General features: G+C 42.5%; 1 protein-coding gene across 3 annotated transcripts in view; it reads right to left on the minus strand.

The window, feature by feature from the left end:
• Positions 1-18568, minus strand: part of SLC12A5 (solute carrier family 12 member 5) — a 1098594-nt gene that overhangs the window by 449437 nt on the left and 630589 nt on the right. For all 3 annotated transcript variants that reach the window (XM_085619360.1, XM_085619359.1, XM_085619361.1), the window contains exon 2: positions 8534-8628. In XM_085619360.1, coding sequence (XP_085475486.1) covers positions 8534-8628 — 95 coding nt within the window. The remainder of the gene's footprint in view (positions 1-8533; positions 8629-18568) is intronic.

Genomic DNA, 18568 nt, shown 5'->3' on the forward strand with positions numbered 1-18568 from the left:
GCTACAATGATTCACATAGGTATTACATAAAAAAGGATAATACAATAAAAAGAGGACGAAAGAGGTCTCAAAGATATTTAGCGACTATGACAAACACCTTCCAGGCCCAAATAGGTTCTGGCACATTTATATAACACAAATAAAACAAAAACACAACAGACACCACTGTAAAACAAAAAGAATATTTATGAACACTTATATATGCAGCAGTACAATCACAATCATCCAGTCATACGGACTGGACTGGACCTGGAACTCCCAATTGCGATTATTGTTATTGGGAAAAAAAAGAAAATAGAGTGTGCACAGTGTGGCCCCAGTGCCCTGGCACAAAAAAACCCAATAATATACATTACCACATTACAATAAATAATAAACAAAAAGGGCTTTTGTTAAGTAACAGACAACTACTGAGATATTATTGATATGTCTTGTAGAGATAATGGACACAGTCAATATACAGTCTGTGTGTTGTGCTGATCTGTTGATGGCGTTTCGACCCCTAGAAGGGTGAGGAGATCTCATCAGGACTTATAATTGCAGGGACATCCTGAATAAAATGGAGAAAAACAATGAGGGGGATGGGGAGGTGGACCGTTGTGGGAATAACCATACTAATAAGACCAGTGGTACCTAAATGGTAATGGTCGTGGCATGCAGGAGTGAGCATGTACACCGAGTAATTAAAAAAATACCTTACTCTCTGCAAGACTGTGAAAAGAAATGAGTGAGCATTACAAAGGACCACGCCATGTTGTAATAGCTGGGTGGGATACCCACAGCATGTCAAACAACTTACAGAGAGTAAACTGGCTTCCCGTGGGTAGAGGAAGACCTGGCCGAGGGCTGAAGGACAGTAGCGCCGAGGAGGCGACATTCCTATAAAAATATCAGAGTATCAGCAGCTCGCTGTATACTCATGCGGCATACCAAGTTGATTCAAGAAACGGCAGAGCAAGGATCCTCCCTCAAGTAGGTGCCGATCTGTCTCACACGCGCTCAGGCCTAGCGTGTCGTTGAAATAGAAACTGAATGGGGATGGGACGGAGCCTTGGGCTAAAGCGAGGCTTGAATCAAGGAGTGTTCCAACCCTCGAGAGAGTGAGTGTCCACCCTGAGACGGAGGTGTGGGGGCCCTAAGATGGAAACGATGCAAGCAACCGATGCAGTCCATGTCCATGCTTGATGTGGGGGAGCAAGCCTCAAACTAGAGCAAGACATATAAGGAGACAAGGATAATACGTACATAGCATAGAACATCAATATGACATAGCTGAAGGAATAACGAGTTAAAGCAGGTTATTATAAATATATGTGCACATATACAACATTTACACAAACATGATTATAAGACAAGGAAGGCAGGCCACACCAGGGATGGCAGGTGCTAGAAATTGCCAGGACTCCCGCACGTGGCTGTGGTCTTTCCCTGATTCTTCAAAGACTAGAATGCAAATGGATCAGTGCGTGTAACTCCACTACAGAAGGATTGAACTCTATGGAAGAGTGGAGGAACTTTGTTTCACCAGTCAATAAGGTTTTACCTTCACTGCTGAAGAGTTATGAAGAACATATTGCATTCAGTTGGCAAATATTGACTTTGGAATCCTGGTTGTCAACCTGTGCATGCCAGCAGCAGTGGTCATCCCAGGAACTGAAGTTCTGCACCATGCCATACCTACACAACTGACTCCTCAAGGCAAATTGCAGTTGTCTAAGATCTTCAGACAACTTTCAAAAGACTTCAAACATTTGGATTTTAGATTAAAAAAAAGCATCAAGTTAAGTTGTGTCTTGGCACAGAGATTAAAATTCATGATATTTGCCTCCAGGATGGTTGGGACAGACTGTATCTATGAAAAGCACCTATTGATATTATTTTATACTTATCCCAGATTTAAACCTTTTTAACATCTGGAGTACGGTTTGGAATGATGGGTGAATGTACAAAGGATTTTAAGGTCACACGCGGAATACGTCAAGGTTGCGTATTGGCGCCTCTGCTCTTTTCTCTATATATTAATAATGTGGACCTTTTCCTACAAACGCAAACAGTGGATGCCTCAAAAGTTAGAACATGCACAACTCCTGTATTACTCTATGCAGACAATGTTGTCATGTTATCCAGGACAGCCAATGTACTACAATGTCTAATAGGTGAAATTTGCCCTGTACATGTCAGAAGAAGATCTACTTTTAGATCTTAGTAAAACCTATTTTATGACATGTGGGAACAAAAGGCTGAAGCATAGATCACATCATGTAGGAGGAGTGGTTATAAGTAGAGTTCCAACTTTTTCTCATTTGGGCTTGCTTTTTAATAGCAAAGGCAGCTGGGATACACACATTAAATCGTGTAACTTAAAATTTTTAAGAACTGTTGAGAGTATTTTCAGATTTTCAGCTAAATTGGGAAAAAAACCCGTAAGGGAAATCCTTACTTTGTATAAAAGTAAATGCGTGACAGGTGCTTGTTATTGGGCAGCTATATGGGGGAGAGCAATTATCGTGTCCGTACAAACCCAAGATTTATTTTTTTTAAGCGTGCTGGCCCTTCCGAATTCCACAGCTAATTTTATAGTTCATAAGGAACTGGTCTGTACCGTACATAAGTGATTTTATTAATATAGCGGGACTTACCTTTTGGAGAGGAATATGGGTGAAAGAAGAGACTAAATGAACTAAAGATTTAATAATGGATTGCCTGACCCTTGACCACAGCAGAAAAATTCCTTGGCTAGAGCATATCCATAAATTACTAACATATTGTAAGATAACATTTGATAAAGCAAATCCTGCGCTTATTAAGGATGTTAGTAAAAGTGATTTGAAGCTGAGATATAATACTGCCAAGGATTGTGATAGAATGGAAGATGCAAGTCGAAAAGAAAGTGTTATCGCTTACTGCGAAATCCCCTTCGTGGTGGGTATACCAACATACTTAGTCGTGGTAAGAAATATTCAGCATAGATTTTATTTAACAAGGCTGAGTCTTGGTACATTAAATTATATCACAGCATTCTCTAGCATGGAAAAGTAGTCTTATAAATTACCAAACTGTCCGTGAGATGGAAAAACCCCTCAGTTTACCTTGCATTTTTTATTGTTCTGTACTTTTTATCAAAATATCAGGTAAACCGTTTCAAAACCATTATTTTGAGCTAATAGGCTTTTTTATTACAAACGTGCTTTTAACTTTTTATGTAGTTTGGATAATATAAAAACTGTGTACTCTGTTATCTTTTTCATACAAAGGGCGATTAGGATAAGAAAAGATTTGTCCCATCTAGATGCATTAATATATGAAAGACCTGTCGATTGTACCTAGTTATGTTATTTAATGTGCTATGTAAAATCAAATTAATACTCTGATTTTTGTATATTAAACTCATAGTATATCATACAGACTTTACCTATGTTATATATCAGCATTTTGCACATCATGCATTCTTCTGCACATAGGCTATCTTTGCACACGTAAAGCGTATATTTGATAATGATAATCATAATGTTACGAATTATTGGTATTTTTGTTTTAAAACTGCATGTATCTGAAAACTGTTTTTTTAAATTAGATTATTGTATTTTATGTATGTTTTCATGGTTGTAGATTTTTACACCAAATAAAGCTGATTTGATTGCTTGATTGAAAAGCAGGGTCAGTATTTATTTTAATAAAGGCAGGCCTTTGTCTAAAGTGGCATGGTGGGTGAAAAACGATGGACAGAAGTGTGGCTCGGACAGTTGTCAATACCTGAGATTTCTTTGGGCATTCCATCCATCTCCATGTATTGTTCTATTTGGCACCCTAAGTATGACAGGTATGCCCAGACATGGGTCCCGTGCTCCTGTGCCATAAGACCAAAGTTACACTCCACTGAGAAGCCCTGAGTAGGACAAAACTGGTCTGGTGTTGCTTGTAGTCCCTTTAGGTGAGGGGCCTCACCTTGCAGTTTAGGACAGGCAGTTCCATGAGGAGCAGGGTCAGCAGTGATTAGCATTAGGTCGGCCTTTGTCTAGAGAAAACTGGTGAGCAAAACATAGTGGACTGGATTGCAGCCTCCAGTGATAGACAGGGGCAGGGTTTGATTCAAGCACTGCATCCATCAGCTTGGTATTGCAGTTGATGCCCTAAATGCGACATGTATGACCAGACGTGGGTCACATGCTCACTGTGCCATTGGACTCACACTACACTCTACTGAAAAACCCCAAGTAGGACAAAATTGATCTGGGTTTGCTTATGGTCCCTTCTGGTGGGACCTCATCTGGAATTTTCAGGATTGGACTGTCCCCACGAGGAGAAGTGTCTATACTGATTTAAATAAGGCAGGCTTTTGTCTAGGGTGGCATGGAGGGCAAAAAACAATGGACTACAATGCACCGAGCGATTGCCTGTGATTGAGATTAATCTGTGCATTCCATCCATCACCTTGTACATGTTGCTGTTAGGCAGAAGGGAAGGAAGAGTTTTTCATACCCTATAGAGGCTGTTTTCTATCAGGCAGATGTGTCTTCTGCCTCAATCTGATTCTCGACCGACAGCCCAAGAGATCTGACTCATTTGGGTTCAATGTTGTCCTGCATTTCATAGTACCTCATGGGCGGCTGTAAATGAAACCTCTGTGGCATGTTCTGAATATCTAAGGTATCAGAAGGGTGAGACTGGGAGGACAAGCTAGTCTTAACACCAATAGCTTATCAAAACCTTATAGCGGTGTTGGGTAAAAAATTGCAAATTATTCTTCTGAAAGAGCCCTGAAAAAATAAATGTCAGACTATCAGTAGTAAAGAATGCCTTCCTGGTAGAGTGAGGAGCACAGATGGACCCGCAGACGATGTAACTTACATGATTAGAAAAGGGGACAAAGTACATGCTCAATATGATGTAGTTCAGGGTAGTCCATTTTACCCACAAATTATCCATTGCTTCGAATAACATTAAACTGCGCTAGTGCAGATGGACAACAGAGGCACAGTGTACTATCTCAAAAAAGCAAAAAGACACAGAACACTCAAAAAAGAGTGTCATGCAAACTGGCATTGGCTTCTCGACCAATAACTATAGTTTACAGAAATCCAGTTTCCAAGTGTTGGAATGTGAAAGCAGAAGCCTTATGAAGATCTCTATCAAAAGATTGGAAATCGATTGTCAACAATGAAATACTAGGACGAAATGTTTGCCTGTGGGGAACCACACAATACATTTTCTTTTCAATGGCAAAAATTGCATATGCATACACCTCATATTCAAAGATCCTACACAGAACTAGGCTGTGAGGCCAAAGAGAAGATCATCAATTGATTTAATTGAAAGAGATCATGCATATGGAACTTGACCAAGACTGCTGCCACAAGAACATGCCAGTGAGGGACACTACGGCCTAACCAAACGTGTCCTACAAACCCGTTTCATTAGGTTCACCTAGCAGTTAGTACGGTATATCAGAAATGCTCTTCTCAAACATCATTCACCATTCTAGTGTCTATTGACTTTTTGCAGAGTCTAAAGACATTTATTATTTAAACATTCTTCTCAAGGGAATTTAATATAATCATTTCCAAATGTATGGTTCCCCTATTGCGAACCATGTACATATGAGACCACAACACCTGTCTTGACTTCCATAAACTTGCACAATCCATTTTCTTTGCATAGCTGCTTGCAGTTCTTTTTTATTTTTTCCCTTTTTTCTTCATAAAAAATGGGGCTCAGAAGAAGATAATGGCAGTACAGTAGTTCTGTTAAAGTAAAGTTTAGTTAAAACTTGCTGTTTAAAAAAGACAAAGCTAGAAAAGCATTGTTATTTAGTTTGTGAAAAGGAAAAGTTATTTTTGTTAAATGTTTCCAGAACCCTTGCACAGGTAGATATATTTTATGTCTGTGAATTTAATGAGGATACTCATTATGGAGAACTAGAATTGCGAGGAGGGCTATATTTGATGTGCCTATAGGCAACTTTGTGCAGTGAGATGTTGTCTGAGTTTGACCACTTGTCTTCAGGGTTTGCTACTTGGAGCCTGTCCTGTAGCACATTATGCAACTGCAACTCGCAGTGAAAATATTTTCTTCACTTGGGCTCCAATGGCAAGAAAGGAGGTAAAGCAAGAAATAAATGTTATCTTCTACATGTCCCACAAAGACCATCTATTCTTCATGATCTATTGCTCAATATTAAATTCCTCACAGTTGTTTTCTTATTTGAAGCTGTATCCTTACAACATTATTTTCTTCTCTCTTGTCTACTTCCTCAATGTTTCTCTTCTTAACCATCCCCTTCCTGTCTATTATTACATTTCCCTCACCGCAGAGCTTTTCCACACACTATCTCACCCTCTTCAAGAGTCTCCAATCATCATTTCATTCTTCTACCACCATCCTCCTCGTCAACCCAACATCCTCTTAAAAAACACCTTCAAATAACCATAATTCTTCATTTCTTAACAACACTTTTTCTCACCACATCATTCTCTTCTTTCACCATAATTAGATTCTCGTTACATCAGTTTACACTCCTTAACACTATGTTCTATTGCTCCAACTACCAACTTTTCACCTCCCCAGCCTTTCTCACTGTGAAGATCTGCTCTTCTCCCGTCAGACAGTCTCAGCTCTTTAGAACCACCATTGCTAATCTATTCAATTTCTTAGAACCAATGATCCACATCCACTTCAACTCATTGCCACCTAATATGATTAAACTTCTTCCTCAACTCAAAATAATTGTCTCCTCATACTATTTTTCTGTATGTCAAAATCCTTTTCATACCACTACCACACTTTCCCTCCTGTGCCCTTCTTATTTCCATTACCAGCCTTTCACACATCACCATTCTCTTTGACACATGACTCTGCTCAAAGAACACCACTGTTTTCTCAAAACTACCTTTTTCTATCCCACAATCCTTTTACATGCAAGCATTTTCTACTTTCAGCACCATCTTAGCAAGCGCTATATAAAGGCAAACCTTTTTCCCTCTTCTATCCCTCCACTATCCTTCTTAATCCAAATAACTGACTAACATATCCACCACTCACTTTACTTTCATATTTCACTATACTAATTCACCACTAATCCTTTATGGGTTCTAGAGTAGCATGCTACTCGCCGAAAAAGCACTTCAATGCCTCGTCAGGGGTAGTAAGCGCTATATTAATGCAATTACAATACAATACAATCTTCTTTTTCCCAGCATCAATTTTAAAGCACAGTGTTCACACATCTCTCTTTTCTCCTAATTATCCCAGAATTAGTTTATTCCTAAAGTCATCTTCACCAAACACATGTAGTCTTCCTATCTTCACCATAATCTCCACACAACAGCTCTTCTTATCCACCATAATAATCTTCCACCACATCCGCCTCTTTCCGCAACCTTTTTTCCACCTTTGTCTTTTTATTCAAAAATCATCTTCTCACCAAACTTTTGCTTTTCCCATTTTCTTTCTTTATGATCATCTCCTTCAGTGCACACTCTTCTCCACCACTCTTTCTCTAACACACTCTACCCCCGTTCTTCATTCTTTTCCCCTTCACCAACCTGCACCTGCTCTATTCAATACCACACTGCTCTCTCACTGCCAACCCATCTCCACACTTGTTCCACTAACTAGGCTTTTTGACACGACCAACTCTTTCCCCACTACCATCTTTTTGGCCCAATATCACTCCCTTATTTCTAAAAGCTACATTGACCCATGTCTCCCAATCACTCTTTATTTTGTAACATTTCTACAAAGTGATGTTGTATTTGCAGTCTCATCTCAGAATTGATCCCAGAGTATTTAAGGAAAACAGTATTACAATCCATGGTGGTTTCCCGCCGTGACTATGGTAATTCCCTATATCTGGGTTATCCAAAATGCATTATAAAACGACTTCAAATAGTACAGAACATGGGGGCTAGGCTTCTGTGCAAAACCCCTCGCCATGAATCAGTAAGGGAGCCCCTGAAACAGCTTCATTGGCTTCTGATTAATGCAAGGATCAAGTGTAAGGCTCTGTGCTTGACACACGAAGCATTAAACAACAGAGACCCCCTAAAATCAGAGGCCTGGTGGAGCCTCATGTCCCCAAGAGAAGTCTAAGATCATCCCAAGAATGCCTTCTCAGAACCACAAAAACATATTCCCTCTTTGCAGCTAGATTGCTTAGCACTGGGAAGCCCTCGGGCAGCCATGCGCTCTATAAAAACCTTTTAACATTAACATCTCGCCACCTTTTCTACCTTGCTAGAAGCATCAATTTTCATTAAAGTCCACCCTTGTACCCAGAGGACAACATAGTAATAGGAAATATTCTGCAGTCAATATTGTTGCAGGTCGATATTAATGACCCAGATAGTCTGACATACATCTGCTACTATAAATGTTTCTAGTTCCCCTTTTGTGTGCATCTTACATCTTCACTTCTATGCACTCTATTCGTTTATTGTCGCTTAGCTTTCCAGTCTCTATGAAGATTTCGCATCTATGTCCCTCACTTTCACACTCTCACCACTGCCATCACAATCGCCTCCCACCCGAGCCTTACCTCGAAGAGGGCCATGTTCTTGCCATCATATTCCTTCCCCGTCTCCACGTCGGTGCTGTTAATAAATGGGCTGCTTTCTTTTGGGGTTCCATCGCCTGAAAAACACAATCAGAAGAAAATGTGTCAGCGAATCGCAATAATGGTTGGATTAGTGCAAGCGTGTGTTATCATCACTCTTTCCTATTAGTAATCATTATAATATAATGTAATACAATACAATATGATATAATATAATGTAATACAATAAAATATAATATAATATAATATAATATATCATAATATGATATAACATCAGAGTAGGTTTTGTATCACAGTGCACCCGAGTATTGATCAGCAGAGAGGCCCTTCTTTTTACTCATTTATGGGTGAAACTAGTTAGGGAAATGCTCTCTCTCTCTACCTCTCACTTTCCTGCCTGTTTTTCTGCACCCCTCCTCGCACTGTAGTGTTCCCCCTCTCTTTCTCTCCTTGGTTCCTCCCTCTCTCTTTCTCTCGCACCATCTTACCTTTCTTTGTAAATCTTCTGCCTCTCTCCTTGCTTTCTCTAGCCTCTTTTCCCCTCTCCCCATCTCTCTCTCTCCTTCTCTCTGTCTCCATAGAGACACAAGACCCCAGCCATAATAGCTCAATAGGCAGCTTCTGAACAGGAAGGCTGGTAAACACTTAGAGGTAAAGTTGAGGTATAGCCTCAGTCTATTACCTTTGATGAGCACTAAGGGTGAGTAAGGGTCTAGAGATGATTTATCGTCCAGTGTGAACTCAAAGGACGGCTTTTTTTAGTTTTGTTTTAGCTTTATTTAGCGGGAATTCAACCCGAAGGTATCTGAGCGCTTTACATGAGAACCAGTTGTGTTACAGATGCATATATTCATTTTGTTAGGGCATGGGTAGATTAGGGGCCAGATATATGAAAGCATTTTACATTTGCAAACGGTACGAATCGCAAAATGCTGCCATTTGTGAATCGAAAATGGCCTTTCCTTATGCATGAAAGGCTTTTGGATTCGCAATTTAGGTAATCAGACTTTTAAGCGATTACTTGAATTGAGAATGCAATAAGGAATCGCAATTTGTGATTCCCTAATGCACATGGAAGAACTAAGAAGCCTTTCCTAAATGCGAACTGTGCATTTAGGAAAGGCTATTACCATCAACTTCAAGTTGATGGTAACCATGTGCAAACTTTGAAAAATGCACAAAACAGCATTTTTCAAAGTGCCATGTGGCGCCTTACATGTGCACCTTTTTTTGTTTGGGGCGCTTAAGGTGGTCCTGAGGCCACCAGGCACTCTTGCCTTTGCATTAACAAATTTGCGATCACTAATTAGGTAATCACAATTAAGGTAATGCAAGACCAGTCTCACCTGGAGTCAAAATTCCCTTATTGCGTTTGCGATTGTTAAGAAATCCCAATTAGGGAATCGCTATTTCCCGTCTACTTTGTCACATAGCATTTTGCGATTCCCAAATAGCAATTTCTTAAAAATCACTATTTGGTAATCGCAAAATATTTTTTTTATACATTCGGCCCTATGTGATTTGCTCTGAATCACAGAATTTTGGGCGTCCCTGCCGAGACTCAACCCGGTTCCCCCAGCTTCGTGGTCGGCCACTCTAGCCATTAGGCCACATCCTCTCTTGTGGTATGTGCAGCTTTTGTGCTTGGCAGGTTACTGCACTGCTGGCTGAAGGTAGCAATAAATAAATAGGATTATCCGGACTGTACACAATCACCCTCATGCCTTCATGTCAACAATCCCCGTGCCCAAGGTCACTAATCATTAGCTTGCACTGCAGCTACCTCGGTGCCATACTCCTGAATTACAGGCACAAAAAATCAATTCTTGCAGATCCCAGTCCAGTAAGCATGAATCCTGGAGTTGTATCCAGAGCTTACAGAACTGAGCCTCAGGCATCAAGGAATTCTGCCAGTGATTCCAGAACCATACTCACTGAGGCTACACCAAGGAATTCTGTCCAATATTTGCCCAACCCTGCCCTGTAAGCATGACCAAAGATTTCGGTCTGATGTTTGCAGAACCCTGGCAGTGAGCATGCGCAAAGGAATTCTTTCCAGTGCTTGCAGAACCCTGGAAGTGAGCATGCATCAAGAAACGCTATCCAAAACCTGCAGAACCCTGGCAGTGAGCATGCATCAAGGAACGCTATCCAAAGCTTGCAGAACCCGGCAGTAAGCATGCATCAAGGAACGCTATCCAAAGCTTACAGAACCCTGCCCACGAGCATGCATCAAGGAACGCTATCCAAAGCTTGCAGAACCCGGCAGTGAGCATGCGCCTAGGAATTCTTTCCAGTGCTTGCAGAACTCTCGCAGGGAACATGCATCATGGACTTCTGCCCAGTGCTCACAGACATGCATCAAGGAACGCTATCCAAAGCTTGCAGAACCCTGGCAGTGAGCATGCATCAAGGATCGCTATCCAAAGCTTGCAGAACCCGGCGGTAAGCATGCATCAAGGAACGCTATCCAAAGCATGCGGAACCCTGGCAGTGAGCATGCATCAAGGAACACTATCCACAGCATGCAGAACCCTGGAAGTGAGCATGCATCAAGAAACGCTATCCAAAACCTGCAGAACCCTGGCAATGAGCATGCATCAAGGACCGCTATCCAAAGCTTGCAGAACCCTGGCAGTGGGCATGCATCAAGGAACGCTATCCAAAGCATGCAGAACCCTGGCAGTGAGCATGCATCAAGGAACGCTATTCAAAGCTTGCGGAACCCTGGAAGTGAGCATGCATCAAGGAACGTTATCCAAAGCATGCAGAACCCTGGCAATGAGCATGCATCTAGGAACGCTATCCAAAGCATGCAGAACCCTGGCAATGAGCATGCATCTAGGAACGCTATCCAAAGCTTGCAGAACCCTAGCAGTGAGCATGCATCAAGGAACGCTATCCAAAGCTTGCGGAACCCTGGCAGTGAGCATGCATCAAGAAACGCTATCCAAAGCTTGCAGAACCCTGGCAGTGAGCATGCATCAAGGAACGCTATCCAAAGCTTGCAGAACCAGGCAGTATGCATGCATCAAGGAACGCTATCCAAAGCTTGCAGAACCCGGCAGTGAGCATGCGCCAAGGAATTCTTTCCAGTGCTTGCAGAACTCTCGCAGTGAGCATGCATCATGGACTTCTGCCCAGTGCTTGCAGACATGCATCAAGGAACGCTATCCAAAACTTGCAGAACCCTGGCAGAGAGCATGCATCAAGGATCGCTATCCAAAGCTTGCAGAACCCGGCAGTGAGCATGCATCGAGGAACGCTATCCAAAGCATGCAGAACCCTGGCAATGAGCATTCATCAAGGAACACTATCCAAAGCTTGCGAAACCCTGGAAGTGAGCATGCATCAAGGAACGCTATCCAAACCTTACAGAACCCTGGCAGTGACCATGAATCAAGGAACGCTATCCAAAGCTTGCAGAACCCTAGCAGTGGGCAAGCATCAAGGTACGCTATCCAAAGCATGCAGAACCCTGGCAGTGAGCATGCATCAAGGAACGCTATCCACAGCATGCGGAACCCTGGCAGTTAGCATGCATCAAGGAACGCTATTCAAAGTTTGCAGAACCCTGGCAGTGGGCATGCATCAAGGAACGCTATCCAAACCTTGCGGAACCCTGGCAGTGACCATGAATCAAGGAACGCTATCCAACGCATGCATAACCCTGGCATTGAGCATGCATCAAGGAACGCTATCCAAAGCTTGCGGAACCCTGGAAGTGAGCATGCATCAAGGAACGCTATCCAAAGCTTGCGGAACCCTGGCAGTGAGCATGCATCAAGGAACGCTATCCAAAGCTTGCAGAACCCTGGCAGTGAGCATGCATAAAGGAACGTTATCCAAAGCTTGCAGAACCCTGGAAGTGAGCATGCATCAAGGAACGCTATTCAAAGCTTGCGAACCCTGTCAGTGAACATGCATCAAGGAACGCTATCCAAAGCTTGCAGAACCCGGCAGTGAGCATGCATCAAGGAACGCTATCCAAAACTTGCAGAACCCTGTCAGTGAGCATGAATCAAGGAACGCTATCCAAAGCTTACAGAACCCTGGCAGTGAGCATGCATCAAGGAACGCTATCCAAAGCTTGAGGAACTCTGTCCCTGAGCATGCATTAAGGAACGCTAGCGAAGCTTGCAGAACCCTGGCAATGAGCATGCATCAAGGAACACTATCCAAAGCTTGCGGAACCCTGCCAGTGAGCATGCATTAAGGAACACTAGCGAAAGCTTGCAGAACCCTGGCAACGAGCATGCATCAAGGAACGCTATCCAAAGCATGCAGAACCCGGCAGTGAGCATGCATCAAGGAAGTCTGTCCAATGCTTGCAGAACCCTGGCAGTGAGCATGCATCAAGGAAGTCTGTCCAATGCTTGCAGAACCCTGCCCATGGGGCATGCATCAAGGAATACTGTCCAATGCTTTCAGAACCCTGCCAAATCAGCATGCGTCAATGAATTTTGTCTAATGCTTGCAAAACCCTGCCCACAGAGCATGCATCAAGGAAGTCTTGCTGATACTGTCAAAACCGTGACCACTCATCATGCATCCAGTGTCTCTCCCCGCATGCTTGCAGAACCCTGTCCAGCGAGCATGCATAAACGGATTTTGCCTAAAGCTTACAGAGCTCTACCCAGTAAGCATCTAGTCTGGAACCCTCCCATGCTTACTGAACTCTATCCAGTGAGCGGGGACCAAGGAACTCTGCCAAGTGCTTGCAGAACCATGACCAGCAAGCAAGCATCAATTAATTCTGTTCAGTGCTTGCCCAATGCTTAATTTGTAAAAGAATAAGTGCCGGGGCCTAAAGTTTTGCGCAGAAGCCTGCAGGCAGTGCTGTCAAAGATCCGGATTTTGAAAACCAAGTTTTGTAGTCTTGATTGCACCTCATGCCTTTTTAACCCACTACCAGACACTCCTTTCCTCTTTATCTCAGCCTTGGGGGTTCTTTTTCAGCCCTTTGTCAATGTTTTTCACTCTCTCCCCCCCTTTCTTCTTTTGTATATTTCACTATCTTACTTTGGGTCAAAGCCTGTTGGGATATATAAGTGCCGGTCCCCCAAAATGAGTCGGGCCCCATCTGCAACCACTGGCTCAAATGAAGCACTACTGCAGCTAGCCACATTGTGCACAGTGAGCAGAGGTCAACAAATTCTATCTGATGTTTGCCGAACCCTGCTAGGAAGTGTGCTTCAAGGAATTCTGTCTGATGCTTGCAAAATCCTTCACAGTGAGAATGGGCCAGGGAATTCAGCCTAATGCTTGCGGAACCCTGCCCAGTGAGCATGCACCAGGGAATTCTGCCCAATGCTTACAGAACCCTGCCCAGTGAGCATGCACCAGGGAATTCTACCCTTTGCTTACAGAACACTGCCCAGTGAGCATGCACTAGGGAATTCTACCCTTTGCTTACAGAACACTGCCCAGTGAGCATGCGCCAGGGAATTCTGCCCTTTGCTTACAGAACACTGCCCAGTGAGCATGCACCAGGGAATTCTACCCTTTGCTTACAGAACACTGCCCAGTGAGCATGCACCAGGGAATTCTGCCCAATGCTTACAGAACCCTGCCCAGTGAGCATGCACCAGGGAATTCTACCCTTTGCTTACAGAACACTGCCCAGTGAGCATGCACCAGGGAATTCTACCCTTTGCTTACAGAACACTGCCCAGTGAGCATGCGCCAGGGAATTCTGCCCAATGCGTACAGAACACTGCCCAGTGAGCATGCACCAGGGAATTCTACCCTTTGCTTACAGAACACTGCCCAGTGAGCATGCACCAGGGAATTCTGCCCAATGCTTACAGAACCCTGCCCAGTGAGCATGCACCAGGGAATTCTACCCTTTGCTTACAGAACACTGCCCAGTGAGCATGCACCAGGGAATTCTGCCCAATGCTTACAGAACCCTGCCCAGTGAGCATGCACCAGGGAATTCTACCCTTTGCTTACAGAACACTGCCCAGTGAGCATGCACCAGGGAATTCTGCCCAATGCTTACAGAACACTGCCCAGTGAGCATGCACCAGGGAATTCTGCCTAATGCTTTCCGAACCCTGCCCAGTAAGCATGCTTCATGGAATTCTACCCAATGCTTACAGAATACTGCCCAGTGAGCATGCACCAGGGAATTCTGCCTAATGCTTGCAGAACCCTGCCCAGTAAGCATGTATCCTGGAGTTCTACCCCTGCTTACAGATCTCTATCCAGTGAGCAGACACCAAGTAATCCTACCCAGTGCTTGAAAAAATAACAACTAATTCTTCCAATCAAAAACACAATGGTGCGAACAAAATCGGAAACAAGCTCTGGCAAAGCCAATAGGTCTTGCCGTGCTCAGCTGGTATGATGATTACATTTTTTTTCATATTTTATTGCAAGGGTATGCCTCGAAAAGAAAAGGAAGACATGCCATGCCTAAGTGTGGCCATAATATGCTTGCTATAAAATGTTATATATATGACTGTTTTACTAGTGGTGCTTTTTGTTCAAATAACTACCCTTTCCCTTGTGCCATGCATTTGTGTGTGAAGGAGACAAACATTAATTGCCACCTATCCAAGCACTAAAATTGCAGGCAGCTACAATGTTACATTGTCAGCTAAAGACTTTATAACAACAACTTTAAAAAGCAATTAGCAACTAAATTACTAATTAACTTGGCACCTGAAAATAAGTCGTTTGCATTTAAAGTTAATATAAGCGCTATGATAGCTTTGTGTCTAGTTCACGCTATATAAAACTCACAAATAAATAAATAACGTGAAAACTGGGTTAAGCCATTGTCCAATGCTGTATGCTGTGGTGGGTGGACGCAAAATGAGAATGACAGTTTAACAACCAATCAATTAAGCCAGCTAACCCAAAGCCCCTCTGAATGTATACTATATGTGAATTTTTTAGACTTTATGTATTAGATGTTTGGAAAAACAATAGTCTGGTGAGACAGCTAAAGCTAGCTTAAATAGCAGACCTAAAAAGAACAAACATCTGCCTTATCACTCGAGATGCTAGAGTTCACAGTGGGAACACCAGTTCTGACACTGGGTGCCTGGATCTCCCATCCAAAGAAGATGAGAAGAAAGACACAACCCTCTTGGAGTCACGGTGAACACATGCAACAAAATTGAGTGCCGCAGATTACTAGACTGTGGCAGCACGCAGAGGAATCACAACCACAGACACACAGTGACACACACAGCATCAGTGACTATAGACAGGGCTACTGAAAATATGCATTTGTGTGTCTGTGACTTTTTTCGTGTAATTATAAATTTACATATTTGACAGATATTACACACTATGGGCCAGATGTAGGTGGCTAAATACCGGTCGGTAACGCCGAAATTCGGTAAATTTCAGCGTTACCGACCGGTATTTAGCCATTCCTAATGTAGGTAAGGAATCGGTAAATAAGGGATCGGTAAACACGGAATCCTTATTGCTCTTGTATTTAAGGAATCGGTAATACCGATTCCTTGAATGCAATGTAGGAAGCACATTAAAGAGTGCTTTTGAGCCTTAAGAAATCAGTAATTACCACCAACTTCAAGTTGGTGGTAATTACTGATTTCCTTTAAAAAAATCACTTTTTTGTTTTTTGTTAAGTGCCATGTGGCACATATTCATGCCCTTAGGGCATGTATGTGTACCACATGTGCACACATGCACATTTCAGGGGTGCAACAGGGTGTCCTTTTGACACCCTGGCACCCTTGAAAGTGCTCCCGCTATTAGCAATTCGGTAATACCAAATCGCCAATAGCGAATGTCTTCACATTGAGTCCTATGGGCCTCCAAGCCCATAGAAATGAATGGGTAGGTATTCCTTATTACCGAATCTCAATTACCGATTCGGTAATAAGGAATATTAAGGATTCGGTATTTTTTACTGAATCTTTACCCACATAGGAAATACCGATTTCTTAATAGCGAATCGGTAAAATGCACTATTGAGGAATCGGTATTTCAGATTTACCTACATCTGGCCCTATGTTGCGTAAATGCACAGTTCAACAAACATGTATATAGCTTAAACAAATCCCAGTTACTAATACAGGTATGTATCACAGGTGATGCAGCACAATGGTAATAACTTGGCAAACGTTTAACTGGTCACATTTCAGTTTAGATTGCTGGATTCAGGTAGTAAACTGGTACTCATGAGATGAAACATTTCCCCAGAGAGTTTTAAGGGCATGTACAGGGAAATTAACAACACAAGGGTCGAAATATACTGGCTAGAAGTCTTACAGGGCAGCTCAGAACAAATGAAATAATGCAATGTGGGTTCTGACTGAGCAGGAGTCCACCAGGCTACCAATGCCAGTGTGCACTTTGCCTAAATATATAACAAACAAATTGTCATGGCAGTTTCCATGGTGCCCCATTGGGCAAAACATACATTTAAACTGCATTTTACATTTTACAGAGTTCCATGACATGCAGAGACTGTCAGGCCAATTCTCAATGTTCACGAGGATGTAAATCACCCTTTAAATGCCAATACATATATACCCTGATGTCCCAGTTTTGAAACTTCTGCATTGGCATTTTGCTCATCGGTATGCAAAACCAACATCACCATTAAACCATTTTCATTGCCCCAGTATGAAATGTATGATTTGCTATGCTCATATTCATTTTCCTCTTCAGTATGTCAAGCCATCATGCAAGCCTCTACATGGAATCAGGCTGAAGTGCATACATTGCATGGTCAGTATCACATTCTCCTTCAGTACGTAAAGTCCCCACTGCCATGCATGACGGTGCCAGTATCCTCATTGCCCTTCAGTATGTAAAGCAGCCATTGCCGTGCCAGTGTTCACATGCATCCCATAGAGCACACTTGCAGGCTTGGTTTGATTTAACTATGTCTGTGGTATTGATGATATCCTCTGATATCCATATATGATTTTTACTTTATTTTGGAAGACCTTGTTTTTTTTCTGAGATTGTCCTACCGGGCCCTTGTTTCCAGCAGGGGTCCACACAGGTGTGCGGTGGGGCGGGGTGTGGGGGAAGTCAACAGAGGACAGAATAGGTACAATTAAATAAATAAATAATACCTATTCCGTTGTCTGTCGACCCACCTCCTGCCGCACCACGCTGTTTCTCAAAAAGCCTCTTGCAGGCCCAGTTCTATTGGGGGCCATAATTCTGGAGACAGAATACTCAAATAATCTGCACATAGTCAACATGTTTATAGGTTTAATGCTAAAGAAGCCATGAGATTGGGGGTAGGGTTGTCGCCTGGCTGTTTACGCTGGTACGACCTGTAATTCGATATATCAGCCAGTACAAAAATTAGGATAACCAGCAGTATTCTCCCCCCCTTATGAATACATAATTGAAAGGGTAAATATAAGCACTTTAAAATGTGTTCTAAATCTGCCATAATGATCCCTGATGGGTAATTAAAGTAAAGAAAGTCAGAAAGGCCATGTTAAAAATGAATACTGATGATTTTATACATAGTTCTACTTAAATACTGCGATCTAGGCTTTGTGGAAGCTTCAAATGTGAACAAATGACTGGTATTTTCTCAGGGAAAGGTGGCACCCTAGATCATTAGAAGGCAGGGTAGATCATTATATATACACCAAACAAAGGTAGGCAGTGGCTGAACCTCCACCTTACCCTACACTTCTGCTTGAAAGGATTTTCACCTTAGAAAAGATAGCTGATTACTTTGATATTATGGTGGCCCAGGCTTTTCCACATGTTCATGTCTACTGGTGGTTGTACAACAGACCCATGTGTCAAATAGTCAGACCTTTTTTATTTTTTTTTAAAGTAGACAACATTTTCTCTTTTGGCATTTTAGACTTATTTAGTTATCATTTCTGTAATGTGAATATGGGATCAGTGGGACACTGTTTAGGGAGTAGATCAATCATACTATTATCCCAATTAGAGTTGGTGGCCAAGGTGTGCCTTTTTCTTTCAGAGGTGCAGCTGCAGAAGAGTCTGCTTAACTACTGCTGACACAGACCACCCTGTAGTTAATCGAGA

The sequence above is a fragment of the Triturus cristatus genome, chromosome 7 (assembly GCF_964204655.1).
Source record: "Triturus cristatus chromosome 7, aTriCri1.1, whole genome shotgun sequence".
Lineage (NCBI taxonomy): Eukaryota > Metazoa > Chordata > Amphibia > Caudata > Salamandridae > Triturus > Triturus cristatus.